This window comes from Oreochromis niloticus, linkage group LG12 (genome assembly GCF_001858045.2).
Source record: "Oreochromis niloticus isolate F11D_XX linkage group LG12, O_niloticus_UMD_NMBU, whole genome shotgun sequence".
NCBI classification, from domain to species: Eukaryota; Metazoa; Chordata; class Actinopteri; order Cichliformes; family Cichlidae; genus Oreochromis; species Oreochromis niloticus.
In genome coordinates, this window is record NC_031977.2 from 26608860 (window position 1) to 26636752 (window position 27893).

At 38.7% G+C, this 27893-nt stretch overlaps 1 protein-coding gene across 3 annotated transcripts; it reads right to left on the reverse strand.

The window, feature by feature from the left end:
* Positions 1 to 651: 651 nt before the first annotated feature.
* Positions 652 to 27304, reverse strand: cspg4ba (chondroitin sulfate proteoglycan 4ba). Of its 3 annotated transcripts, XM_005473559.4 has the most exons (11): positions 26924 to 27296; positions 23057 to 23220; positions 16155 to 19724; positions 15344 to 15817; positions 14668 to 14844; positions 9883 to 10081; positions 8530 to 8661; positions 5864 to 6036; positions 5218 to 5401; positions 4116 to 4231; positions 2312 to 2496 (listed from the first exon to the last, which is right to left on the reverse strand). In XM_005473559.4, exons 1-11 carry the CDS (start codon positions 27012 to 27014, stop codon positions 2365 to 2367), a joined length of 5412 nt encoding a protein of 1803 aa, XP_005473616.1. In that variant the 5' UTR covers positions 27015 to 27296; the 3' UTR covers positions 2312 to 2364. The 3 variants fall into 3 exon arrangements, with proteins under 3 accessions (XP_013130345.1, XP_005473616.1, XP_025752864.1); XM_013274891.2 differs by having other exon boundaries at positions 652 to 4231; positions 26924 to 27291; XM_025897079.1 differs by lacking the exons at positions 2312 to 2496; positions 4116 to 4231; positions 5218 to 5401; positions 5864 to 6036 and adding an exon at positions 6051 to 8395 and having other exon boundaries at positions 26924 to 27304.
* Between the last annotated feature and the right edge of the window lie 589 nt (positions 27305 to 27893).

Genomic DNA, 27893 nt, shown 5'->3' on the forward strand with positions numbered 1-27893 from the left:
CAAACTACACTGATTAGCAGCGGCATAGGCACACATAAAATTTCTTCTGAAATTTTCGCTTTCTAGTGTTTAATTAACACCTGTAATGTCCCCTGTGTTTGTGTGCTTCGGGTCAAGAAAACCAGTAATTGCTTTCTTCACATGATACCATCAGCCATGTGGACTGACTCGCAGCAGGGAAGCTTCAGCTAGAGAAAAAGACCCATTTGGTTTTGCAAATCACATTACATGGCAACCATGTTTGCAGCCACTCAGATTCACTGGCATTTGCTTTGAACATATTAGGTATTTGAACAGACATTCTTATGGAGGGGGACAAACACATCTTAGTGCAGATAACATCGCATGAACATTCATTAAAGTAATTGCAGGAAACTGTGAGAATTCATGATCACAACACATCTTTATCTAATGGTGTAATTCGTCTTTTTTGTAGCAAGCATAGTGCCACTAAGTGGAGGGTAACAGGCAGCAAGATAGTTTAAATTACAGTGATAGCGGAAACTGCCAAAAACCCATTTAGGAAGGAAAAAAATAAGTGATAATTTGGTTGCTAAACATTTTTTTACGAGGAGAAATAAACTAATAATTGACCAGAAAGACTGCACACGCATATGACACTGCTACTGCAGAAACTAAAATAAAAATAAGCTGTTTACAAACATTAGGTTTATTTAAAATATGGTATAAATAAATATGACACTTCTGTTACATAGCAAGTTACACAACTGAGTCGAGACTAGCATAAAATAAAAGGACAGTTCTCTTCAGTATAAAATAATTTCATGCTAATGGTGATTTTATCTGACCGCAGTCTCATCCCCCGGAGCCGTACCATTCACTTACAGCAGTTACATCATTACAGTGTACAGCAGATGTATTCAATAATTTGACCACATAAGTTAGAACTGGTTTATCAGTGATAAATAATAATTATATATCATACAAGGACTCATTTCAGTCACAGAAAATCTGCTCTTTGTCTAGGAAAGCCCTGTCAGCAGTTGTAGTACAGTGATGTTTTGTACACAAAAGTCACTCCTCAAAAAAAACAGGAAACATGCTGCACCTCAGGTGAGTTGTAGGTTAATGAGCCTATTAATAAATTATAGAATAATCCTTGTGTTTTATATTTACTAACTGAGGTAAAGATGAGAAGAATAAGTGTAGAGTTGTATAATTTAAAAGATCTCTACCTTGATTTTTTTGTATGCACTTCTTTACATATAAAAATACTGGGAAGAGTAAAATAAAATTACACGAAAAAAAATAGTTCAATCATTTAACCCAATGTGTTATCAATGATTTGATCGGGTCTATGAAGAGAGTGGTACAAAGTCATGCTGGGAAACATTTCTGCCAGATTTTCCTTTATGTCATGACCCATAATTTTAAATGGACCACAGTTATCAACAATACATGTAACCCTCAATAAAGGTAGATGACAAACTTCCTGAGTTTACAACATTTCTAAACTATAATATCTATACAAAATCTGCACAATCAATTGAAATGCCAGTGTCAGTCTTAGTAATTCACAGTTATTGGAATCATCTTCCACTCTGCTGTTCATAACTCTTAATGGGAGAAACTTCAACATGCATGAGGACATTGTTGGTTACATATACATGAGGCACAAACATTGTTTATAATTCTCTACAATTACAAATTGGTAAATGCTCTAGTGAACAGATTCTGTCCCACCAACTGAACGTGCAGCAGTGATTGTGGTGTTGGACAATGAGTTAATATGAGCTGTCCTGTTTCTGATAAATATATCACAAAGGTTTCATTTCACATCCAGCAGATGCAGAATATTGTTATCACCTTGTTGGGACAGCGTTTCAGGCCATAAAATCATCATCTTTTAACTCTTGTTTAGCTCTTTACAAAAACCCTTGAAATTTTCCTTGCTAAATTATTCTCTTTCTGCCAACCCAAGATGGTTGCTGACTGGTTTCTAGGCCTGTGTGACTGGGACTGTAGCTATTGGATTCACAGTAACAGCCAGCAACCATTCGACAACCAGCTAGGGTACAAATATTTTTCCTTTGCAGCCTGTGTGACTAGGGCCTTATTCAGTAAATCGTATTGCGTCATACATCCAAAATGGTGAACAAGTTATTGTCACAACGTCAGTGGTCATGTAACTCTAAAACCTGAATAGTGACAACTTCTGCTGTGAAAGATCATACCCAGTATTGATTCTTTTGCAAAGTGGGAGTGGCGGTTCTAATCATTTGGCATGATGTAGCAGGGGAGCCATTACTCCATGAACTTACAACCATGTTTGAATCAATTGTGTTAAAAGTTGTGCCCTGGTTTGGTGTCAATAACCGATCAAGCACTGGGCTGCCTGGGCAGTTATGATTTAGAGGGGTGACAGTCACAGTGGGAACTGCTGGGCTCCTCTGGGTTTGGCCTTGGTAAGATGAACTGTTTGGAAGACCGGTGGATGTTGGCCCCTGTGCTGTAGCAGTGCTCTGCTTTCTTTGCCTGTGGTGTCGAAGAAAGACAACCAGCACCACAAAGATGATTACAAGTAGCAACAGAGCAAGCAGTGGTAAGATAATCAGGAGTGGATTAGAAGTTTTTTGAGGGTAGGACTCAACACGAACTGGTGTGTTTTTGAAGAGAAACTCCTCTGTTTGAGATGGTTTGCCCAGAGTTGTACCAAAAATGCTAGTTCTGTTGGAGTTTCCCCAGCGGTTGCGTCCTCTGAACTTTTGCTGGTTTATGCTTGGTTGTTGGGTGGAGAGGAAAACTGTAGACAGGACTGGCAAAGCAGTCTTAAATGATGCCTGAGGCACAGATGATGTAGCTGAAACAGGACTCTTTGTGGGTGGAAAAAATGCTGGATCATACGGCACAACTGTAAAATGTAATTCCCCTTTAGCAGGTTGGACGCTATCAGCTTTCAGAACAAATACTACTGAATCGTTTAACTCTTCAACTCCAGTCATGTTAGCATTCAGCTCTAAGGCTACATTCCCCTGCATGATCTCTTGAAAGGTGAAGGACTCCAATGGGATAGCTTTTATGGTCATTTTTAATTTTGGTCGAACCACTTTCCCATACCTAGGATGGGATAATATTTCAAAGATGGGGTCACTGTCACTTATATTAGCCAGTTCAGATGCATTGAGAAAGTTTACATTGAATTTGACAGTAATCCCATTGGGAATCCTTAAACCTTTGCCAGTCTCGAGCAAAGGTTTCACAGTTATGTTAAGCACTTGGCCAGTCAGATTTGCCTCTGAAGTGAAAGCAGTGAACTCAAAGCTGTCTTCAACAGAAGAAACGGAGATCATATGGTAGGACAACCTTCCTGTCTGGAGATCTTCCTGGTCAAACAGTGTAACTTCTCGGTTGTCTCTCAAAAGTTTGCCAAATCTCGGAGGTCTTGTAATCTGGTAGTAAACTGTGAAATTTTTCCCATTGGTCTCAGCAGCAAGGTTGTCCTCTGTCAGAGATACTGAAGTCCTGCCTTGCTGGAATTCCAATCCAGTATTTTTGACGAGAGTGATGGTAATTTCTGTCACTTCTAGGTTAAAGAGTTTGTATATTGGTTTATGATAGCCATCTGTAACACTGAAGTAGAACGCTCCAGAGACAGAACTTCCATCATGCACGAAACAGACACTTCTGTTATTGATTTGAGCTTGGGTAAAGGCCACTATTGACTCATTCAAACTTCCTTTGAGAGCCAAGTAACCATTGCTTGGCTTGCTAATCACGGAGAATTTAATATCATCAGGAGGATTGTCTAAGTCTTCAATTTTGAGATTTTCTGGCCCAAGGGCAATTGTATCTCCTTGTACCACCTTCAGACTTGGAACTTTGGTTTTTAGCAAAGGTGGCTGGTCATTCACAGGGATGACTGTAATATTAAAACGCTCGACAACAACATCACTGTCGTCTTCAGGGCGTTGTGCAGTTTTCCCCTTAGGATTAAGCCAAGTGCTGAATATAAAAGAATCCTGAGTTGTCTCCGAGTTGTCGTGTTTGTAGGTGATACCATATTTTTTGACAATGAATTGTGAGAAATTAGGTTTCTCCTTGGTTAGGTTTCTCTCACCAACCACGATGACACCATGTTGAGGCAGAGATGTTACCTGAAACCACACCTCATAGGAGCTACGCTGAGGTGTAGGCAGCTTGGACATCAGGTTAGTGGCATCGAGCTTGGACTCGTCAATGATGACACTCTCCCCTTCTGTCACCTCAGCACCTGTCACCAAGCAAACTTCAATTAGTCAGGCACAACAACTGTATTAATGTTAGTGCCACCGTCTACAGTTTTAAATAAAATGTCCACTCTACAACTAAGTAAGCTGCTTTAAACTTTATTACATATTTATTTATTCCCTTTGAGTATCATGTGTAAGCCCTTTGATGACCCTTTTTCACTATTAACAGTCTTTGCAATTTCACTGATCAATACTGGACTGTCACATAAAGCTATAACAGAATATTTATGATATCATTGTCCAAAAACAACGTTTAAAAAGAATATAATGCAGAAAAAAAGGCTTTATCTTTTATAATACTTGCAGCACTGTCTGAAGAAACGGTTGCAGTGTAAGCTGTGAGCTGAGCTGAGTACACGGTGAAGAGAAATAAAGAAACAAAGCTATGTCACTAGAGTAAGATGCTAATTAGTTTGTTAAATACATTGCTGGAAAGTTAATAAACAACATGTGTGTGAAAAAAATCTGTACTGGCAACATCCCTAAAAAAAATTTTTTTATAATCTGTTGATGTCAGGTTGTGGTAAAAATCATACTTATTGTTATTACAGGATAACCCTTGTCCATGCCTGTGTTGTTGTCTCTTTCTGGCTTTGTTTTTGGAGGTGGGTAGGGCATGACAGGTGGGCCCTAAGGTGGGCCCTGCACCTTGACTAATTGTTTTTAAAAAGGAGGGCTTGGTAGCTAATATTCTCTTGCTTCTCCCCAGCAAGCAAGCATGTGGTTTGTCTGGGTGTTTTTCTGGTTTAATTTTCTTTCCTTTAAACACTTAGTCACTGACTTTCTCTCCCCCCACTTTCATTTAATTAAACAAATGTTGTTTCTCTTAAACTATGTTATCTGTGCCGTCTCCCAATTTTATCTGAATTTTACACCGGTGCTCACATTGAGATAAAAAAATTAACATCATAAAGCAGCAATGTGTCTGACCAGAGCTGCTAACACAGCTGTAGAATTATATTCATACCTGTGTTTGCAAGCAGGATTGTGTTGTGTTCGGGTCCAGTATTCTCATATGAGATGTCAAATCTGAAGGTCTGACTGTCCATTGAAGCAGGTGGTGATGCTACAGAGAATGTCATCGAGTCCATGGCTTCCCAGCCAACTGACTCAACAGGAGTTTGAATGTAAAAAACCTCTTTCCTGTCCACCTGTGGTACACAAACACTCCAAAGAGTCAGCCCAGCCAAGTTACAAAGCTATGAATTTACTGAAATCAGCCATCCTCAAAATGAACATAATCAACTGTGTAATCTGTGCAGCGGCCTCATTCTTAAAGATGTTTCTGCAGTCTGCATAATATTTAATCATTACTTTAAATCTGCTCCGCTCAGCGGTAAATATAGCACAACCATCACAGCTGTGTCTGTGTCACATAATAATCCACCAGTAATAATTGATTACATAAAAGCATTACATGTTTTATTCAGATAAAAGATGCACAATGTCAATTTCCTAAATGAGAATGTACAACATGTATTATTCATACAGAGGAAATCTGGCAGCATTCCACATCAGCGGAGAAAGTCTATTGTTTAGTCTTTCCCTGTTTCACATTACATAGCACATAAGGGTGATAAGTATGGGCATGACCTCTGGCTCCTCACACTTACCATATCTTGTGTGAAAGTGGAGATGTCTGCTGTTGAATTATTAGGCTGCCTCATCACCAGGCGCCCCAGTTTAGGATGCCGTATCACACTGAATGTTATTACACGGTTCGAGGTGTTGCTCATGTCATTGGTCACTGCTTGTAAATACTCATTTGTGATTGGTCTTGAAGAGCCTGTACAGAGATGAGAAATTAAATAAGAATAATAGCTTTACTGATAAAGTGGCCTGCTTAAGCATCCGTCAACAAAAAGATTGTTTTATTGAATTGAGTATCAAGTTAGCTTAGATCACGCTGTTAAACCTTTTTTCTACATTTCGTAAGTTTTCCCCTTTGAATGCGTTCCACATCTTTTTGACTCCAAATTATGCAAAACAAGGTCTGGAACAGACCGATGAGATTCCTTTGATGTGTCAAATTAAAGCAGCACTGCAGACATCAGAGACATTTTTACAGCACATCCAACTGCAGTGCGGGTGTTACATAAAATCCAAACAAGAAATTAAAAGTAGATCGGCTCCTTGCAGACGTAAATCTTCCACTCGGGGAAAATGTAAAAAGAAGCGTCCACTGAGAGTAATGGGTGACTTCTAAGGAATTCTTTCTTCTTAAGATGGATTACATAGATTTCCACAGTCCTGCTGTCACTGTGAATATTGTTGGGATCCTAAAAGTCTGGTGATGAATGATGGAAATCAAAGATAGAGAGACAGAGGGGTGAAAGCACAGTGTAACCCATTCATCACTTTTTTAAGCAGTGCTCCCACCATGCATATCTATCATGGGAAATATCCTGGCTGGAAGAAGAGAGAGCAACAAGTTTTTTATCTTTTAACGACAAAAACCATGCTTTTAATAATATCCAGTATTCCTACCATTAGGTAACCGTATCGGCTAATTAGATAATTAGCTTTGTGTACTAAAATAAAAGTGTAAATGTCCTTACTGGAATTACGACTATCCATAAGAATGCTTTCAGGTAAATGTGGTTTCTAAATTCAGCATATGCAACCATTTAGCAAGAAGTGTTTGCAGTTTCCCAGAAAGCACCAAGACATTTAAGGTGTCTGTGAGGAAAGAGGAAAAATAAATAAATCTATCTTCCCTCCACACTGCGAAAGTGTTTCATGTCACCCCAACCCCATCAAAACCCTTCATTGTCAGTTAAAGCTCCCATCCCGCCCTCTCTGTCTCTCACTCTCTCTCTCTCTAGCTTGCCTGGCACGAAGCACAAACAGGGCTGTCTCAGGCAGACAGTGGCACAGCTTTTCAAGTACCCACTCACCCCGTGGCTGGGAAGCTCAGCAGAGCGTGCCAGTTGGCTGTATTCTATCCTCACCATATCCGTGCTTTCTAATTCACACTGAAAATCTCCACCACTGACAGACTACTGAAAATCTCAGAAAACTAAACATGTTTGCAGACACAGTTAACACCCAGCTGACCTATTTTTATCTCCAAAATATTAACGGTAAAAAATATAAAAACATTAGGACACGGCAAAAGCTGATTCACTGGTCTGGTATTCGGGGATAAAAGTGCTTGCTGCAGCTGTTGTAGATGTGCTTAATTATTTAACTAAAGGAATTCAGTGGTGTTTGGTAGCGGTCAGGCTAAGCATACAAGCAAATTTTGATGCAAAATACAGTTAAGGAGAGACTGAAGGTGTCAGAAACAGTTAATGTTTCATAGAAAAAAAATTCCCCACCCCCCAAAAACCCTAAAATAAAAAGAGGAAACCAATACTGTGCTCATGGTTCTTACTAGTACCACAGAAAACTTGTATGAGTTGATGACTGAGGCGAATAAAAATATGCTGTTTCAGTTCTTTTCAGGAAGCAGCTGTACACTTTGATCATGACACAAATACTTTTTTAAAAAACTCATATTATTAGAAGGGAAAATAAAACAATGGGAAGCATAGTTAGTAGTTTAGACTCAAGTCTTTTTGTTTCTTGCTGTCAACAACTCATGTGAAAAAAACCCCTATTTGTTTATAACCACGGCCAGATGAAGCTCATTACTTCTGTCAAGGAGGTGATACAGCTGGTTTTGGTTTGTTTGTTAGGAGGATGACCCAGAAACTTATGGATGGATTTGATCTAAACCCAGATCCAAATCCAAGGATTTTTGGAAGAATTCCTTACTGATGCAGGGGTAAAATTCAACATATAGCATAAAATTTAATAGAATTGAATATTTTTGGAAAACACATCAAAGTTACATAAGACAAGTGCTCAGTTCAAGAAAATATCAAAATAACCTCTATCCAGATTTGCTCATCGATCAAGGGAGTCACTTTTTTCTGGCGTGGTGGAAGTATGCAGTCAGACCACATACTGGTTCACTGTTCCATTGAGCTCCATTACTGTCAGAAAGTGACACGTGTCTTCATTTCCATTTAGTTTATTTTGACACACAAAGTCAAAATAACACAGCACTGATGAACAAATCTGGGTCTGTTTCTCTTTCAGAATCGCACTGTTCATAAGTTCAAGGACATCTTAAAGTCAGATAACCCTTTGTCTGAGAGCTGAGCACCAAAGAAGAGGGAAGAGGACAAATATTAAAAAATAAACAAATAGTTGTTGTTTTTTTAACAGTATTAAAAATATATAGCCAGATTTAGACTTTAATAATCACAAGCTTCTCAAAGAACAGGTTTACCTGGAAAGACCTTTAGCGGTTGATTTCTCTCCAAACTGAGAACTAGGGCTTTAGCAGTAATACTGAAGATTTGTCTGGGAGTGAAGTTCACACCATCATTGGCCTGGAAGTTGAATCCTCCTGACATAGCACCTGGAAACATCATTAAACAAAACAATAATATTAACAGATCAAAGGATAAGTGGCATTTCCTTTACTCAAGAAAAGACAGCCTTGATTTAGTTTTGTATGTACAAGTTTTTACTTTATTCTTGGCACAAACACATAAAAGGGCTCAAGAAAATGTAACAATTCTGAACCTCTAAGTAACCTCTGAGTATTTAACATTTATTATAATTATTATAATGTACATGTGCGTACACGCATGTAAAAAGAACGCATTCTTTTAGTCTTGCACGCTGTTATGACAAACTTTCATGGTGGCACAAAACAAAGAAGAAGGTAGATAAAAATCAGAACAGTAAGCAGAACCCTGATCTGAGTCACCATTAAATGTTGACAAAAGTTATTCACTACGTCACATCAGTTCCAGACTATCAAGTTATCACCTCCAACCTGACTTTCAGCCCACTTGGCTGGTCTCATTTATGCAATCAAGCCAACGGATAAGAAAGAAGTTCTGTTCCTACAGATTACTCTAATTCACAGAGAAACTACTATACAACATATAGTAATTGCCAACAGCACCTTCTAGTGGGTACAAAGAGGAATGACAAAAATAAAAGATTTAAAAATATTTGGTATTATTTCATTTAAACCATGCAACAGAATGAAAAGAATTTAATATATCACAGTATATCTGCTGAATACCCTATAGCAACAGAAACTACTCCAGTTTCCATCACTGAACATTAGCTTTTGTTTGGCAATTTCCTGTTTAGAGTATCGTGAAAAACTCTGGGTAGAGTTATTTTGGGCCATTATTTCTAGAACAAGAAGGACCTGAAACTGTACTTGTTTTGACCTTGAGCTTGTATTGCCTATGAGCTAAATATGGTGTTCACTCATTCTTAGTGTATGACTTTTATATTTGTGTGTGAGTTTTTGTTTATAAACACAATTTTAATACAAAATGTTCCTTTTACCTGATTAAATAGAATCTGATTAAAGACTGTAAAAAATTAATTTGGACAGCAGACTATAACAAATCACATCCCGAATAATATTATGATGGTGATCTGGCTGAATAATTATTAATTACATTCCTGTTTGGTAGTTAGCATTTATCAAAATTATTTTAATATGAAATTGGCTGGACAAAATTTGCAATTTCTAGTTAAATATTTAAAGAATTAAATTAAAATATTAAATTCAGTAATCCTCTCTCTGTTATAGCATGGAAAATATGTTTACCTTTGTGAACAAACACCAGCTGCCCCTGGTCTATGTGGGCCTGGGTGAAATTGAGCACTGCCTTCATCGGGGCGCTCTTCAGGGCCAGGTGTCCATTGCTGGGTGGAGTCACCATGAAGTGGAGCTCCTCTGGTGGTGTGTCTTGGTCCTGCACACTCAGATCATCCAAAGTGATTTCTGTCACTGAGGACACCCACACCTGGGAAGGGGGCAGACAAGGACAGAGCAGAGACCATCTGACCTCAAGGAATCTGCAAGGTTTTGTTTGACAGGGCTCATAATGCAGAGGCTCACAGTGCATGACAGCTAAACCCAAGTTTGACATTTATTGTGGTATTTGGAATGAAAGACTGCCATATCTGATCATGAAACTGGGGCACAAAACTTGCTAAAATAAAGCTTATTTACATTTGTAAATGCCAATCTTTTCCCATTTAATCTAGGCAGTGCAGAAGAAGTATGCAGTACAAAGTCTGTAAGGTAGAGCATAATTATGTGCCACTTTATGAATTAAAAGCACCTGCACCACAGCTAAGCTACACCTACTTTCTGCAAAAATATAATAGCATACAAATGAAATAAAAGCCAGGCACATAAAAGACCACAGAAATAGCTCATGTGTTCCTGTCGTTCATTAGCTAATGCAACTGACCAAAGATGCTTTGAGTGTGAGTCCAGCTATAAGGCTATTTCACGGGCTTTCTTCTTCTTTCTTTTGTCTTGGTTCTGTGCAACATAACATCCACAGAAGAAGGACTGCTACAAAAAAATGTTCTAACTCAGGCAAATATAGGTGGTAATACAATAAAAACCTCAGAAAAACTGTCACTCAAACCAAGGACATTTCAGGACTAAACATAGCCATGCAGACTTTACACACAGTTAGATGTTCTGCAGAGTGTTGGTTTGGTACAGTGAAGTATTCCTTCCATGTAAATTCAAAAGCTCAAGGCTAACACGAAGAAACAGAGGATCTCATTCACACACAGAACACGAAACTACTGAACCGTGCAGACACTTGACAACAAAAGATGAGCTTCTACAGTCCAGTCCAGAGGAACGATTGCATAACAAGCAATTGTTGTTAGGACAGGTTGTCATTCCACAGTAATTAATGCAATGTTGTGATCAGAATGATGTGAATGTATGGCCTGTAAAATGCGATGAACTGCACAAACCTTTTCCTTGTAAGACATTTTGAGCTGTCAAAGCACAGGTGTCACATATGATATTAACAACACCTCTGCTTTTATAACATGTCAGGTCACCAGCAGGAGCAATAACAGATCCCTGAAACTGAAGCAGCTCAAAGGAATACAGCCATCGTTAATTCTATTAACATCTGTGCTTTTTATATTGGCACAAACCGTCTTCTGTGATGTCAAGATCAATGCCAGCAATAATAAAGTGAGATGATAGTGTTGTGTGTACTTCCTAGGACAAAAATTTATTTTATTTTTATTTAGTCTTGTATCAAATGATACAAAAAAATCATAAAATAATAATTTTATGAAATGAAGTGTTATCTTGTTATTCCCTAAACATTCACAACTTTAAAAGTCCCTATAGAATACCTATAAGTAAAAGGTTTAAACATTCCACTGATACAAACTAGGGTTGGGTTTCCCACTGGCCACCCTCAGTCTAATAACCAGCAGTGGCTGATATACCAAAAAAGGTTGGGGACTGCAGTTCTATAATATCTAGCATCAACCTTAAAATGCCAGATCTCCATAGCAGTGTCTGTGTCCAACCACCTACTTTAGCTCAACACACTGAAGGGCCATGGAGCTATTGGGCATTTGTGTTAAACTTGTTTGTTTATAGAGCTGAATCTTTAATGACAGAGCACAAAAATAGGCCAAACAACAGTTTCAAAAAGAAAACAGAAAAAAGAAAATAGCTAAGCAGGATATTAACAATAGAATCAGTAAATTCTTCTCCCTAACATAAATATTTAATCGACTGATCATACGGCAACAACTCTGCATTTAGGTTTATACATGGTCAAGAAAACCTGATTTAAGCAACTCTAAATGTGCATTTCAAAAACTGTTGAACACTGGGATTTTCTCAGAGAATGATCATTAAGAAATAAAATATTCAGTGAGCAACAGTTCTCTGGGTGGAAAGGCCATGTTGATGTCAGAAGATTGGAGTGATGAGTCTTGATTACTGCAGCGACGTTCAGATAACAGGGCCAGAATTTGGTGTCATTAAAGAATATGGTAGGTGATGATGCTGTAATGGTAATGGGGATATTTTCTTGGCACACTTTGGACTCTGTAGGTACAAATGAGCATCATTTAAACACCACAGGGTAGCTGAGTACTGCTGCTAACCATGTCCACCTCCTAATAGCTACAGTGTACCCATTTTCTCATGACTGCTTCCAGCAGGATAACACACCATGACACAAAGCTCCTATCGCATCAAATGTGAAAATTACTACTAGTACTAGAAAACTGTCGGTGAGTATCTACATAACTCTATACAGACCAAGATTCATACTTTCTGTCCAATTTTAGTTTTTGGTATGAATGCTGAGAACCAAACAACCAAAGTTGAGCCAGAAAGTAAAAACATTAATTTTAGGGGCAGTGGATAGTAGTGGATTCATTATTTACCACATAATTATTAATCAGTGAACAACTTATCGTGAAGACATCACTTCACCTTGCACTACTGTCTGTTCAGCTGAGATGCTAAAAATGCTAAACATGATGCAGACTCTTCCAAACTTGAGTTTCTATAAATTTTTTTTTTTTTTTAAATCACACAAACTACATGATCACAGCATTTCTAAATGAGCTTAAATACATTATACATAAATACAGTATAATAATGTATAAAAATGAAATAGAAGCCTCTGGAATGGGACAACACACACTCGACATCAGCCCTGCAGCAGAACATCTTAAGTGAGTGAGAGTTCTGGTGTGAAATGACTCCACCTCCAATAATCCCCTATTTAACAGGAAGTCACAGCAGGACTGATAAACAGCATGTGACTCATCATTTTTAAACACAACACACATGAGATCAGATAGACCTCATGCTGCTGCTTATCAGGCTACAGCTTTAGTAATGGAGATGACAAATTTATTTGAGTTATTAGTACAAAACCTAAACTGTTTGATGCTTCTTTTTAACATGTTTTTAATAAGATGTCTTCTTTTATTTAATCATGTGCCTGTCTTAGCCTTTTTTCTCTTGGCATAAGTTCAAAAAGTGGAATACTGCACTATGGGAAAGAGTCCTCACAACTCAGTGCAGCATCGCCATGAACATACAGTCCTGTCGGCTAAACAATACTGGTTTCAGTTACGCAAGACATTTTCAAGAAACAATTGTTGGTCTTTATTTCTGTAAATAAAGACATGAAATGTGGCAGAAAGAGGAGTAGGGGCGATGACCTGTAGCAAACAGCCAGCCAGCTAGCTGTCACATCGGGCACACATTTACCATGTGATATGTGCCCTAACCACTCAGCCATCATCTCTCTCTCTGGAAATACTGGAGTATTTCCAAGGGCAGGTAACGTGTATGATAATTCCAGCTTGCAAAAAGAAATATAGCAAGTCTTTTTAAAAAATTGAAACATAGAATTTAATATTTGTATAAAAAGTGATTTTTCTAAAAAAAATTCACATGTATATACATACATGATTGCAAGAAGAAGTTCACTCTCTTAAAATCATGTGCAGGGCATTTTTAAGACCAATGATTAGAGGTGAGACAGGGCCATCTTGTGGCCACTGAGGAATCAGCTCCCTTGACTTAAAAGCCTTGACCTCCAACCTAACACATATTAAAAAAATTGACAAAATGGCTCATTTGGTTTAAATTTAACAGAGCACACATGCAGATCGGTTTGGCAGTCAAGATCACCAAAATGTAAAACTTTTCTAACAGACTTGCCAGCTACTCTTTAGCACAGTAAATGTTAGAAGTTGCTCCTCTCTGTGTCTGCAGGATCCCAGAGGAATTTGAGGCATTTGGGGCACAGACTACAAAGACCTATACTTCAAACTCTCCTTACATCTGGACCTCCTCCAACTCCAGCCAGAGTTGTATTTGTATTACAGAGTAGCACAAGACAGCACTGTTCAGCAAATATACACAAAAGACAACTTGTTTAATTTATAAGTATAGATATGTATAACATATCTAAGTAGGGATTGCTTTTCACATACAGTATAGTAAACATATATTAAATAACCATTTTCCTTTGGCAAGAAAAGGACAAAAATAAAGGTGAAGTAGAGCAAGAGTGGACCAAAATGAGGCAGTGTGGTCACAATGTTTACCATTTTTAAACACTCAACACTTGAATGTTGTTGAACAGATTTTATTTATGGAAATTTATTTTCACCATTGGATATACTGTCTGTGTAATGCCTGGGAATAATCCTTGACTTAATTAAAAGTTTTTATAATAAGCCTAAGAAATAATTTCCAGCCAGTCCAGACCACAAAAAAATAGCAGCCCATTGTTCAAGTCATTGTGATAAATCTCAATACTGGTTAGAATTGTTTGAAAATTTAACTTCTGAACATCATACCAGACTTTCCTGCAAGTTCTTTTTATGCTTGATTTAAGTGCCTATTCTATGCTGCAAACCCCTCTGGACCCTCTTCCACATAGCAAACATAGTTTCCCCCATCCACCCTGCCAGCCAGCCATGGCAACTTGTAACACTGCCCACATGACAGTAAGCTCTAGTGCCAGACCTCCTAGTAAAAAAAAAAAGTGTCTGAAGTTTAAATATAGAGCAGACTCACCCTGAGGACCCTGTTGGTTATAATAACAGGAGGCTCATCGTTGACGGGTATAACCTGGATGTGCACCATCTGAGCTGCACTCTGCTTCCTCAAGCTCGTGTCATTGGCCACCAAAGTGAAATTGTCAGCTAAGGTTTCACTGCTGTCGTGGACGTAGTAAATGAACTCATGCTCCACCTGAATAATGATCACAGAAAGGACAGACTGGCATAGCAAAGGGTCTTCCAAAACACAGCAGTACATAAAACTACCTTATGATGCTTAGGTCACAATCTCTTCTCTTGCATATAATGTCCACATAATAATAATGTGAAACCTCTCAGAAAATACTTAAGGGCATAATGACAAGATTAAAAAAAATAAATAGGAAAATTATGATATTCCTGTTGGGATAGGGTGAGAAAGATTTTTCTTTAAAGCATTTAATGAGAACCAAATCGAAGGTTACAAAGGTTACTTAAAATAATTAGTCCAGGCAATTATTGAGTAATTGATGGATGCATCCTCTAAATTCTAAACACTTGATGCAAACAAAAAACACCCCAAACCAAACCAACGCCCCCCCCCCAAAAAATGTCACTGCCACACTAAATCAAAGCAGTTTTACACCCACCCAACTGCCAGTCTAATGCTATTTTCTGTGGTAACTGTAAGAGTGTTTGTCAGAATATCTCACCTGCCTCCTGGTGAAAGTGGTTATGGGCACACCAGGATGTCGTGAGTGCTCGATGTGACCATGCTGCGGGGGCCGAGTCAAGTTATAAAAGAAGTTGATTCCCGAAAAGTGTCGATTGGTGACTTTGAGCACATCCTGCGTCAGTGCTTTGGCTGCACCTTCGTTCAGTGTGATATTGGAGACTTGAAGGGGGATGAACAGGGGGATGATGTCAACAAACATTTTAATGTTAGTGACATCAGTGACCCCGTTGGTGGCCTCAAGGATGAAGGTGTCGTTGACTTTGTTTGGCTCCACCTGCACATACTGAATGTTCCCGCTGTTGATGTCATTTTGGGTAAATGTGTTGACAGGGGACTGTTTGGTTCCGATGTAGCGCTCTTCCGCTTCAACAAAATGCCTGAGAAAGCCATAAGATGGGGCTACCTTTACGGTGAACACAATCTCAGATGGCAGGTTGTCCTCGTGGGTGACCTGCAAGAATCAGAAAACATTTGGTCTTTAAATCTGAAATGTCTCTTGTGTCGCTGAGGTTTAGCTGTCGTGTGATTCTCAACATAAACTGGCAAAATAGTAAAACATAAAAACAAAAACTGGTCAAAAATGTGTTTTAAGCCTTTCAGCAGCATACAAGCAGTTGATGTAATATTTCCTTCAATTGAGATTACTTATTTCACTCATTTATCAAAAAAACTTTAACTTGAATGCTTCAAAGAAACTAAAGTTCTTTAAATGAAAATAAACCAGAAAACTGAATAACAGCGACAAACGTGGCATGATTATTGCTTTTAATCTCTATTAAAATACTCACCTCTAGTTTAGTTTCATCAATCTTTGCTGGTTTTCCTTCTTCCACCAATAAAGTATCATGATGCTGTACAATGGGAGGTCTCTGATGACTTTCCAGGTAAACCTTCACATTGATCCTGCTTGTGAGCTGAAGACTTTTAGCTTTCACTGTTATGTTGAAATAGTCTGTCAGATGTTGGCTGTCACTGTGCCGATAGCGGATCAGCCCTGCTTTTAAGTCAGCTTGTGTGAATGTCACAACGGTTGTTTCATTGTGATAAAGACTTCCATACTTTGGACCCTCATCCAACTTGAAGATAACCTCCTTGTCATCTCGGATGTCCAGATTTGACATTACACTATAATTGCTGGTGGACAAGACCACTGAATGACCTTTTTGGACCAACAGGCCGGTGTTATTGTCGACTTTCAAGAAAGGGTCATGTGCACTGATGTGTAAAAGGCCTGACACAAAATGTTTTCCATCTGAGACAAAAAGTACAAATCTGCCAGAGCTCACACCTTTGTGAATGAACAGCACTCGCTTTTCTTCCAAATCCTTCTGTCGAAACTGGAACAGCCGATAAGTGGTGTCATTTACCAGCACGAGGTCTCCCATTGGGATACCACGACGAGTGTAAACCAATTGACCATCATCAAAGTCAGAGTCAGCATCTTGATATTGCAGATCTTCTGTAGTGAGTAACTTCTGTCCATCCCTTACTACATGGAAAACTTTATCAATTACACGTACTGGTTTTTGGTCATTTTGTAGCTGAATAGATATGTTAAAAACACCTTCCTTGGAGCCAGGTTCATCTTTTGCAATAAAAGGTTTGAATCCTTGGGTGGTGGAGGCTATGAAAGTGAATTCATCTTGAGTCGTTTCACTGTCATCATGGACATACATTATACGTTCCTCTAAAATATCTTTATTACTAAAGGTTAAGATGTTGTCATAGCTAGCATTGGAATTTGACTGACTTATACGCACTAGTTTTCCATGTTTTGGGCTGTTTATAACTGTATAGAACATATCCTTTGTGCTCAAAGTCTCTGCAAAGAGCTCATCTTTGGTGATAAGCTTACTTTCTCCCTCCTGAAGTGAGAGTCCTGCGTTTCTAATAAACACGCTGTTAACGTCAGCCTTAATAGAAAACTGAAAATCATAGTTCTGTGACTGAGCATGTTTGGAAACCAGATGAAATTTGAACCTGTCAGTTGTATCTTGGTAAGGTCTGTCAACTAGCTCGTAATGCACTTTTAGATCTGTTACATCTCTTTGGCTAAAGGTGGAGTTCTTCTTTAAGACTGTGGTGTTGAGAAGTAATTTCCCTTTCTTTGGTGTAGTGAGAACCCGAAAATATAGGTCATCCTCTGAGAGAGTCACACCTTCAGTTGTGGCAAAAAGACACTCTGAGTTTAGTGTCACTTTCCTCACTTTATCCAAGTCTATCATAGTGTTTCTCACCAGGTGGTACTTTACCCACTTCACAGTGATTGGAAACAGGATTTCAGTGGTTTCCCTTGAAGCCACATTAACTTTACACTTGAAGTAATCAGTGGGATTAGATGTCTGGATGTCTTGGAAAGTACTAACATATCTCAAGCGCTCTTTTTCTAAAAGCCTTTGTGAAAATGAGTCAGTATGCCTCCATTCACCACTTGAGTGAAGTCTCTGGAGTTCTCCATACTGAGGTGGTTCAATGACATCGTATCGAATGTCTACAACCTGGTTCACAGCATTTGTTTGCACAGCCAGCTGCTTTGAGCCAATAATAGCAGTTTCTCCTTGAATGATATCAAGGCCTGTGTTGTTGGCAATCTTATACTCGAGTGCTACAGCCATAATTCTTAAAACTACAGTGTTGCTGACCTTTTCCCCATCACTAACTCTCAGAACTATCCGTGAGTTTCGAACCCCCGTGTGAACGTAGTACACCCTCAGTTGGTCTAAGTCTATATATGAAAATGAGGTCACTGCCTTGCCTGGGTTGCTTTCAACTTCCAAGTATCCTGCATCAGCATTCAAGTTCCCAAGTACAGAAAAGAAAAGGTCTGTGTAATTGCTGTCAATGTCTGTTGCCATCAAAACATCAGTGGTGAGGCGTTTCTTTGAGTTCTCCAACAGAACAAAGAGATTTCCTTGAGGTAGACTCAACTCAGGTGCATCATTAGTGGGTGTCACTGAAATATTGTAGCGGTATAGTTTGGTGCCCTTTAAATAATCAGGAACTTGCTTTCGACTACTAGAAAAAATGGAAAACATGAAGAAGTCATCAGGTTCCTCTGAGCCTCCGTGGATGTACATCACTCTCTCATGCCAAAGGTCCAACATGCTGAAAGTATTCTCCTCTTGGTCCTGATCGACATCAAGCCTTATCTGACCTCGAACTGGTTGCTCCTCTATCCGAAACATAATTTGAGACTGTCGAATGCCAAGTTTTCTAAAGTCCAAGAGAACCTTGATGTGTTTGGCTTCAAGAGATGCTCGACCACCCTCTTGGACTATAAGGTTTTTAAGCTGCACAAAATTGAAACCATACCTTCTGTCTAAGCCCCATGCAAGTGTGGACATATGAAGTGATGGTGTTGGTGTTATCAAGTGAAAAAGAGATCCTGGAGTATTTGTTGGATTCAAAGCAGTTGGTGGATCTGATTCTTTCTCTGGCTCACAACCAACTGATATATCTTTGGTGACTACAGCATTAGAGAGACCCATCTTAACTCTGTTAACTGCAATGTTCTTTAGACATCCTTTGAAGGAACCTCCCCTGGCACGCTTTCCAGATACAGAGACAAGCCCCACCTTTTTGACTTCGGATCTTGTGCCATCATCGATGCCTCCAACAAAAAGATAACCTTTAAGCTGGATCGCTTTTGCTTGAGTGATAATGCCAGTTTTCATCATCTCCCCATCAATAGTTAGTTCAAGGCTTTTGGAACTGAAATATAACTTGATGGAATGCCATTTTCTGTCATTGATGAGCGTGAGTGAACGAAGCTCTATTTTGGTTCCACCTGTTCCGACAACAGCCACAGGCAAACCGTCCTGAATCTCCAGAGCCACAAAATTCTCCTCTCTGGCTGCATTGTATAGAATAATTCCCTCTTTAGCTGAAGTGTGCACAACACACTCAAATACAGCCTCCTGCTCAGTATTCCAGGTTGGAAGAGAAATGTAAGCCCTTGAGCTGAAGAAACTGATAGGGTCCTCTTCAGTGGCAAAGAACTGGGGACTGCAGCCTAAAGAGACTTCATGAACATTCTTGTATCCGGTATATGGTCTCAGTGATGATAGCAAGTCACGTTCATTGAAAAGTACATCATCCATGCAGCCTCGGAAGCCAACTGGGTCTCTGGGCAGGTAAGGTCTATCCAAGCCCCCTGAGCCTCCAACATAGAGACCATCTGTGTTGAGACTGTAATGGGGACCTGGCACCTTTACACTGCTGTGGGAGTTTGAGTCAACAGTGAGAGTGATGTTGAGCTGCACATGATGGAGTACCACATGGTGCCAGGCCAGATCGTTGAGATGGGTTCCCCGGTCTGATTCTAACATCTGCTCCCCTGATCCAAGATCCAATTTCAGCTGGGAGAAAGAACAAAAACAACTGGATTACAAAATATGACATTTTACGAAATATTATGCAAATGCAAAGAGCAACTTAAGGAGGAAATCAGGTAAATTTAGGCTTATTATTACATTACAATAAAAGAGTATTTGCTTCCACCCTGATTTCTTTTTTTAATATTTGCTATACTTTAATGTTCCTGATCAAACAGTATTTTCTATTAGATAAGTAGAATGCAGTTTTTAAAAGAAGATTTTAATTATTTAAGGGGAAAAATATTCAAACTTACATGGACCTATGTTAAGAAATAATTGCATAATTTAGCAGGACAATGATTGGAAGGCATATCACCTCAGAAATAGCTAAAGAAAAGAAAAGAAAAACAAAAAAACCCTCTTCAATTTGGCTGAATTAACACAACTGGGCATAGAAAAGTGGGCAAAAATTCCCCCAGAGTGATGTGACTCGTTGCCAGTTACTGCAAATGCTTGATTGTAGTTTTTGCTGGCAAGGGTGGCACAACCAGTTATTAGGTTTAGGGGGCGATTACTTTATCACATATGACTTGGATAGCTTTTTAAATAAAACCATCAATTGAAGACAGCATTTTGCATTTACTCAGGCTATCTTTATCTAATAGTAGATGACATCAAACATCTAAGTGCGACAAATATGCAAAAAAAAAAGTTGGATGGGTATAAAATACTTTTTCTAACTTTTCACTTTTTCCAATACCCTTTTTAAAAAAAAAAAAAATCCCACATTAAATATGACTCATTGCCAGGAATGCTAGTAGTAGTACACAGGCCCAGCATGTGGGTCCAGACCGATTTATCTCAATGCTGAATGCACTGCCATGAAAATTTGGTTTATGGTCCCCAAAGGTTGACCCTACTGACTTCAGTGACTGTGAAGACCTATCAACTTTTCTCTAAGGAGTTTATTTTATGTGTGTTTAGTTAAACACAGTTTGACATTACTGTGACACACTTACAGCATATAAAGTCTTAATTTTAATGACCCAACAACAGTGCATATAGATGGTTGATTCTTAAAACAAGGATCTTGATATATTTAGTGATATCCAGAATACCTTGATAAATTGAACACCATAAGGAGTTTAACATAAATTAAACAGACATTCATGGATGATCTGTGATAACTTTACTGACTCCTTAAATTTTATCTTAAATTTTATTTAATGCCAATCTACTTTTGTGCCCAGGTACATGTTATTTTGTATGATCATACAGTCATTACTGAAAACTAAAACTAAAATTGTTTATACAGTGGTACACATGTAAAATAATAATTCTTAAAATATTTTCATTGTATAAGCAAAAGTAGAGAACCCTGAAGGAGAAGCAAAATTTAAATTGCTTATTTTCCATGATGTCACCTGTGATTATAACAGTGAGCTTTGTCTGTCGTTTAAAGCAGGAAGAGCACTATTATCTTTTTGCCTTCAGCTATGTCCTCAGAGAATCACATCACCTTCTCAAACTAATGCACCATTTAGATGATGTGCTTGTCAAGGCTTGCTGTTCAGTTGCCACTATTCATGCACTGGTTTCCGGGAAGCGACGCTCATGTCTGACTCACACGAAATGAGACCCCAAGCCAGAGGAAAACTTGTGTGACGGAAGAAATAAAACAAAACCCTAAAATGGTAACCAGTGCCAGTTTATGAACACGGAGTTCGCTCCTCGTGCTTACTAAGGTACAACTCTGCAACACAGTTGTCAGTGTGATTCATTCCCAGCAGCGAAAGTCTAACACAAATAGATGCTTAGTCACAGGGATTTCTCTAGTCTGAAGCACAAAAGCTCTAATGCATATCTGACGACTTCCTATGTTTCCTATGAATGTGTCTACTTACAAAAAAAGCTTCTGGCAGTATATCTGTGCATTCTGTATGCTGATTTAGCCTGGCAGGGCTGCTTCCAGGATGCTTTAGAAGCTATCTTCAATGGACATTTTGATTTACCTTTAAATTCTCCTTGCAAAGCTTCTGTTACAGGATTTTAATGCTTGTGGCACAAGCTTATCTTTAATTACTAAATTCCTGTGTAAACCTAATGTAAACCTACATTTTGATAAATACAAAATAAATCCCAAAAGGTGGTGAATGCTATATTAACCACATACAGCTTCCTTTTAATGTACAACTGTTGCTGAAACATGATATTTCATTGTTTTCTACTCCAGTAATTAAAGCTCATTCTAGTATGAAATTCTGAACCCAGAGAAACAGGAACCCATAAGCTTTGTGAAATATTCATTATTACAATAACAGATCAGTGAAAAAAAAAAATCTGTATGATACATGTTTGAATACATTTGACTTTCATTCACAGTTTTATAAATAAAAAATTTGTGTAAAGTGTTTGTTTTTGAACAGACTGAGCTTTGTAGGCTGAGTTTAAGAGGATAGCATGACTGAACAGAACAAAAGCCACTGGAGTATAGATATACAAGTTTAAGATTAGACTTATGACAATATTAGAACAACAATGTTAAGGTAATTTAACTGTGCATACCTTCTATATTACATTACATTAGTTATTATACTGTAGAACATTAGGTAAAGAACAATACACTAGTTAGAGATGGGGTGACTAATTCATTCAATAGTTGCAATGACAAACAATTTTGTGATATTTCATGTTTTATTCTTGGACTACTATAGGTCTGCATGATTGACGGTTTAAAATAATCCGTATTTATTACATATTGGGCTTTGGTGCCTTTGGTCCCTTGTTAGAAGGAAGCAGTTGGAAGTACATTTTTGGGGGTATATCATGAAGAGCTATAAGAAGAGGGAATAAAACTGTCTGAAATGGGGAATTTAAAGGAGTCTGAAGTCTGAGCTTTTGGCTCACAGAGATTACTTACACATATATTGGCCTCATTACTTTGGCCATGTTTAATATGAGCATCAACAATTGTAACAGACGTGTGTTTCACTGTCATCCAGCCTCTCAATCATGTGGTTTGAGTGACTAATCTGTCAATGATCTCAAAAATCTTTCATCATCTCGTTGTGTTCACTGTGACAAGAAGTGACTAGTATGGCATTAAGACTCAGCTCAGACCACACAGGCTTGTCAGCTTGTGTCAACGCGTTCAGAGACTGACACTGTCAACAGAGACAGAGCCAAAGCTAATGGGGACGAATGTTTGTTTGTCCATAATGCACATACATGTAGTCAGAAACAAAAAGTAAAAACTGGATGTTGTGCATATAGCATACTGTATGTGTGTGTGTGTATGTGCATGTGTGCGTGAACGTGTGAAATTATATGCCTGAACACATATGCTCCTGTGCTGGAGCCATGGATGTACCCACCTGCAGGCGACCGGCGTGGAGCTCTAGTAAAAAGTAGTGGGTCTGTCCAGCGGCGAGAAACAGCAGGCCATTTGTGCTCGAGGTTCTGAAGCGAATGCGGAGCACGTTACGGTCGGACGACTGTCTCGCCTTGAGCTGTACAAAGCCGTCACCATAGAAGGAAGCTGTGAGAGGAAAGGGGATTGGAAAAAAAACCTAGAGACTTAGAGGAAGAGTACATGTCCTCAATTTTGGTGTCTTTTTTCAGGCTAACTCACAATTATTTAAACTGAGCCGAGTACAAGAGAGAACTGGGACAGGAAGTAGAGTAGCAGTGACTACAACAAACACAGCAAGTCAAGTCAAGCATTGCGGTCTTAATACAGTCGACATGTGACATTTAGATATAAAAGCCAGCATAATTATCATCAAAGCTGTTCTTTACAAGTGAGCAGACTGTGTATAAGTGGGAAGGGCACACACAGAGCTTTACACCACACGCTGCGCACAAATTATACCTCACCTGATTTCAAAGACTTGTCAGATTCTCCTGATCTACTGAGTTTAGCCTTCGCGGTGGGCTAGTTGCACTTAAAAGGCTCCATGCATTCAATTACGACAAGAATACAATTATTGCAGCTTTAAAGCTTTACCTATAGAATAATAACCACCTTTAAGACGAAACTAAACTCAAGCCTGCAGAATTGCAGGTTTATCTCTCGTTAGTAGCTGTAGGAGAAAGTTGTTCATGGTTTCTCTTAAATGTATAGCAGTTACATAGGTTGACTTTAATGCTATAACAGCAGTGTACAAACTGAGGCAGTGGATGTGGAGAAGGCTTGCGGGGAGTCCGTCATGTTCGGGCATGCCCTGCCCTGACAGGAACCTTCAACCTGAACATGAAAGGCTCTGACGTCCCCACATTGTCTGTGGCCCCATGTTCCAGAAACAGCGTGGCGGACGGACCCAGCTGTTTCTTCTACATCACCTCCCTGCCATTTCACATCACCCTGTAATCTGGGCTAACGTGCTCTGAAGCGTTTTTGTCTGAGCCTCCATGCCCGGGCACCACCAGTTCAGTTTTTAATGAGCTCCAGAGTCCCCAGCATATTGAATGGTTAACAAACTGTTTCGGCTCTGTGAAGAAATGTGCCCATTCTACATTTGATTTTTCCCCCCCTGCTGCTAATGAGCTAAAGTGCTCAGTGGGGGAAGCTAGATAAAGTTAATGTGTGCTCATGCATTACTCCGCCTCCTAAAAGGGTTAATGCACTAATGTGCAGTTTGCTTAAACTGATCCACTCTGTGTGGACCGTGCAATATTTTTTTTAAGCAATTAGTTAAGCATGTTAATAAGCCCTTGAGGCACATTAAGATACAATAATCAATGAGAATGAATTTAAAATATAAACAACCAGAGAAAGGAAAACAAAATAAAACTTAGTTTGTATAACTGAGATGGAGTTTTAACACATCTAGGCCATTCATGCTGTTGCTTCATTTAGAAATTCTATACATAGATATATTTAAAATCATACACATTCTTATTTTGTTAACCTAAATTTATACAATTTTGGCTTGCTTCACATGTTAACGGCCAACTCTTATTTACTCCCCGCAAACAAAAGTCCAGACTTTAAGTGTCAACTAATGTTATTTTGTCAACCATGAGCTAAATTATCAGGTTAATATAATGTCTAGTAATTAAAAAAAACACTATGTTTCGTTTAACCAACACAAACAATTATGATATACTTACTTATTATTTAATAGCTCAAAGGAAACTAAAAATATATTGTGAAGGCAGAACCACTAAAATGTGTATTTTTTAACATATTAAGAGATATCCAACTCAATTCAAGTTTAATTATATACCGCAAAATCACAACAGACGCCTTACACTGCAAAGTAAAGACCCAACAGTACTAGAGAGAAACCCAAGACAATCAAACAACCCCGTATGTAAAAGCACTTTGTGACGGTAGAAAGGAAAAACTCCAGTTTAACAGGAAGAAACTGCCAACAGAACCAGACTCAGATGATGATATTTACAACCCAAACTCTTAATCAAAATGCACATAGGTGCAGGACAAAATGAAAAACACAAAGGGAAAAAAAGGAAAAATAAAACATGGTTCTCTTCTCATATGTACACACCATTTTGCACTCCTCAGGAAAAATTTTAAGGTTCTAAAACCCATCTGAAGTGTCACATGAAGACAGAAGTTCTTAATGTCTTTTAAATCATTTATCCTTTGGATTAAGGTATTTAAATTTAATGAATATATAATTCAGATCTCTTAATCTTGAATGCCATTCATCTTCATGGTTCTGTGTACATAACAAGGATTAAGCACTTCCCAAAACTGTTCAAGAGGAATGCACGAACATTTTTCCCTTAAATTCACAAGGATGGACATGCATGCTCAATTGTATTTTAGCGTCATCAAAATGACGTTTAAGTCATATGACTGAAAGTCGTGTTTGGTTAAAACAAAAGGGTCAGAACCTCCCCATCGCGCCATCTCCCAGTTTGCTTGTGAGGAAGTGAATTCTTGATCAGATGAAGAATGATGGTCCAAGAAAAAAAAAAAAAAGTAAACGAGCAACCAAAAGTTGGAATTTTTGAGGGAATGTTAATTAAAGAGCACTGCAGACTAACCAGAAAACAATACCCATGTGACTGTGCTCATGAAACAGGAGGTTTTGAATGTTGCTCTATAATCTAGATTTCAGCAGGTTAGTTTCTGTGCATCAAGGACATTTTGTAAGAGATTTCACAAACTGCTTTTTCAACAACAAAGCCAGAGAACACCTAACAGTTAATTTGAGGGGCGACAGCAGTGCTTGTCACTGCCTGTGTGCTCAGTTTATACAACAAATCAGAAATGCAACTTGACTGAAATGCCTGTTTGGGTTTTTTGTTGACTCTCTGTTGCCCTTGCTTGTTTCATAATGCAAAGACAGTAGAGATGGAAAAAAAATAGAAAACATCCGAAAATCCACTGAAGTAAAGCAAATATCTGTACAGCAGTCACATGCAAAGAAGGATATAGTATGTGAGAGTCACTCTGAAATAATTCCTGAGGCCAAAGCCTGGATGAACTCTGAATTTAGATGACACATGTCCGGGATCAAATTATTCAAATGAGCTAAGGAATGCTCACATGAATGCAAATAATGTACAGCTAAGCTGAAAATCACATCTCCCTCCCTTTAGGTCTCTTAAGGCAGCAACAACTGTCCATTTCTTTGAATTTAATTGAGTGTGCTACTGTCACAGTCTGATAGTTCTTCCACTGCAGTGGGCATCACAGTCCTATTTCTGCTGCTGTCTCTGATCATATCAGACTACTGTGGGCGTCCATACATGCACAGATTATCAGAATGGGTGGGGGGTACTTAAATGAGAGGTATACTGATGTTTTCAGCTCAGTTAATATTAAAAAAAATCACAGGGTTGTGCTGTTTAAAGACTAAAGCTGCTATTGTTGCTGGGAGGAATCGTGACACTGCATCCAAAAGACCCAGCAGCCTGCCCTCAATCTCATCGTGTTTAATCCTGTTAAACTCAGGTCAACATTTTAGGACCTGTGATTCAGAGCAAACCAATATTATGTACAGAAATCAGTCACCGGCTACTGTTAAGTGATAATAAGCATTAGTACTGTAGTTTATCACAGCCAACAAATATGGTGAACTGCACGCACAAGTACGAGGTATTTATAAACTGTCAATCACAGCCAGAGACTACAAACTACAAACAGCGAAACAACTCTTCAAATTTAACAAGTGAAAGATTAAAACACCCTGCCACTGAACGCATCATTAAATAAATGTATCTCTGTCGTTTTAATTGGATAAAGTCAGAGAAGTTGCAGTTGTTACCTCCTGACGCCAAATGGACAAGAAGCGACCACCAAAGCAGACCACAAAGCCACAACTTCTTCTTCTGGGTGTTTTTCCCAACAGAGTCCATCTTCCTCGTCTCGGTGGAAACGCTAATGTTTAGCCGGCTGTGGAGTCACATATTTACAGACTGGTTTTCACTTCTTCGCGCTTCGCTAACGTGATATAAAGCGTCTAAAAGCTGGTCGTCCAACCGGTCAGCGAACGTGCGCACTGCCCGGACAGTCAGCAGGAGACCCCGAACTGAAGCTCCTACCGACCCTCGCCAAACTCCGCCTCGTGCGCGTCCATGCACGGGGAATTTCAAAATAAAAGCCAGGGGCGAGGGAAAACGCTGCAGGGTTATTCAAGCAAACGGCGGCAAGTGGAAACAAAGATTGAAAATGTAAACAGAAATTTGGTGAGCACATAGTGAAGCTGAATTAGAGTCATTTGCCGTTATTAAAATGCAATCACATTTAATCCAATATCTGGGAATCTATTTTAACCAAAGCATAATTTAAAATAATTAATGGGGAAAATGCTGCTGATAAGAGAACTAAAGAATTAAATGACCATTGCCAAAAGGAGGAAAGCATTAGCAAAGTGCTTAGAATCAGTTTTTTTTTTTTTTAAACATTTGTGCCCAAGCCACCTTAAAGGGCTAAAAGTTTCAAGGCACAACTGTTGGCTTAATATGGCCAACTGTTTTCTGTTGACAGTTTTCAGGTGTTTTACTTGTGCTTGTGTGCGTGTTTACAGACAGGAGAAGGTGATCAGTTTTACCTCCTGGTTATATGTCAGGGAATCTGCTGTACTAATATAGTATGTTTAAATGCCAGTTATTACTTTTTTCCCCATGTATAATAATATTTGGTTGACAGAAGAATCCGAGAAAACACCTGGACTTGCCTTATGGCACAGTATTCGGGAACAGCTACTCTAAATAATTTCTTTGTTTGACTAGCCC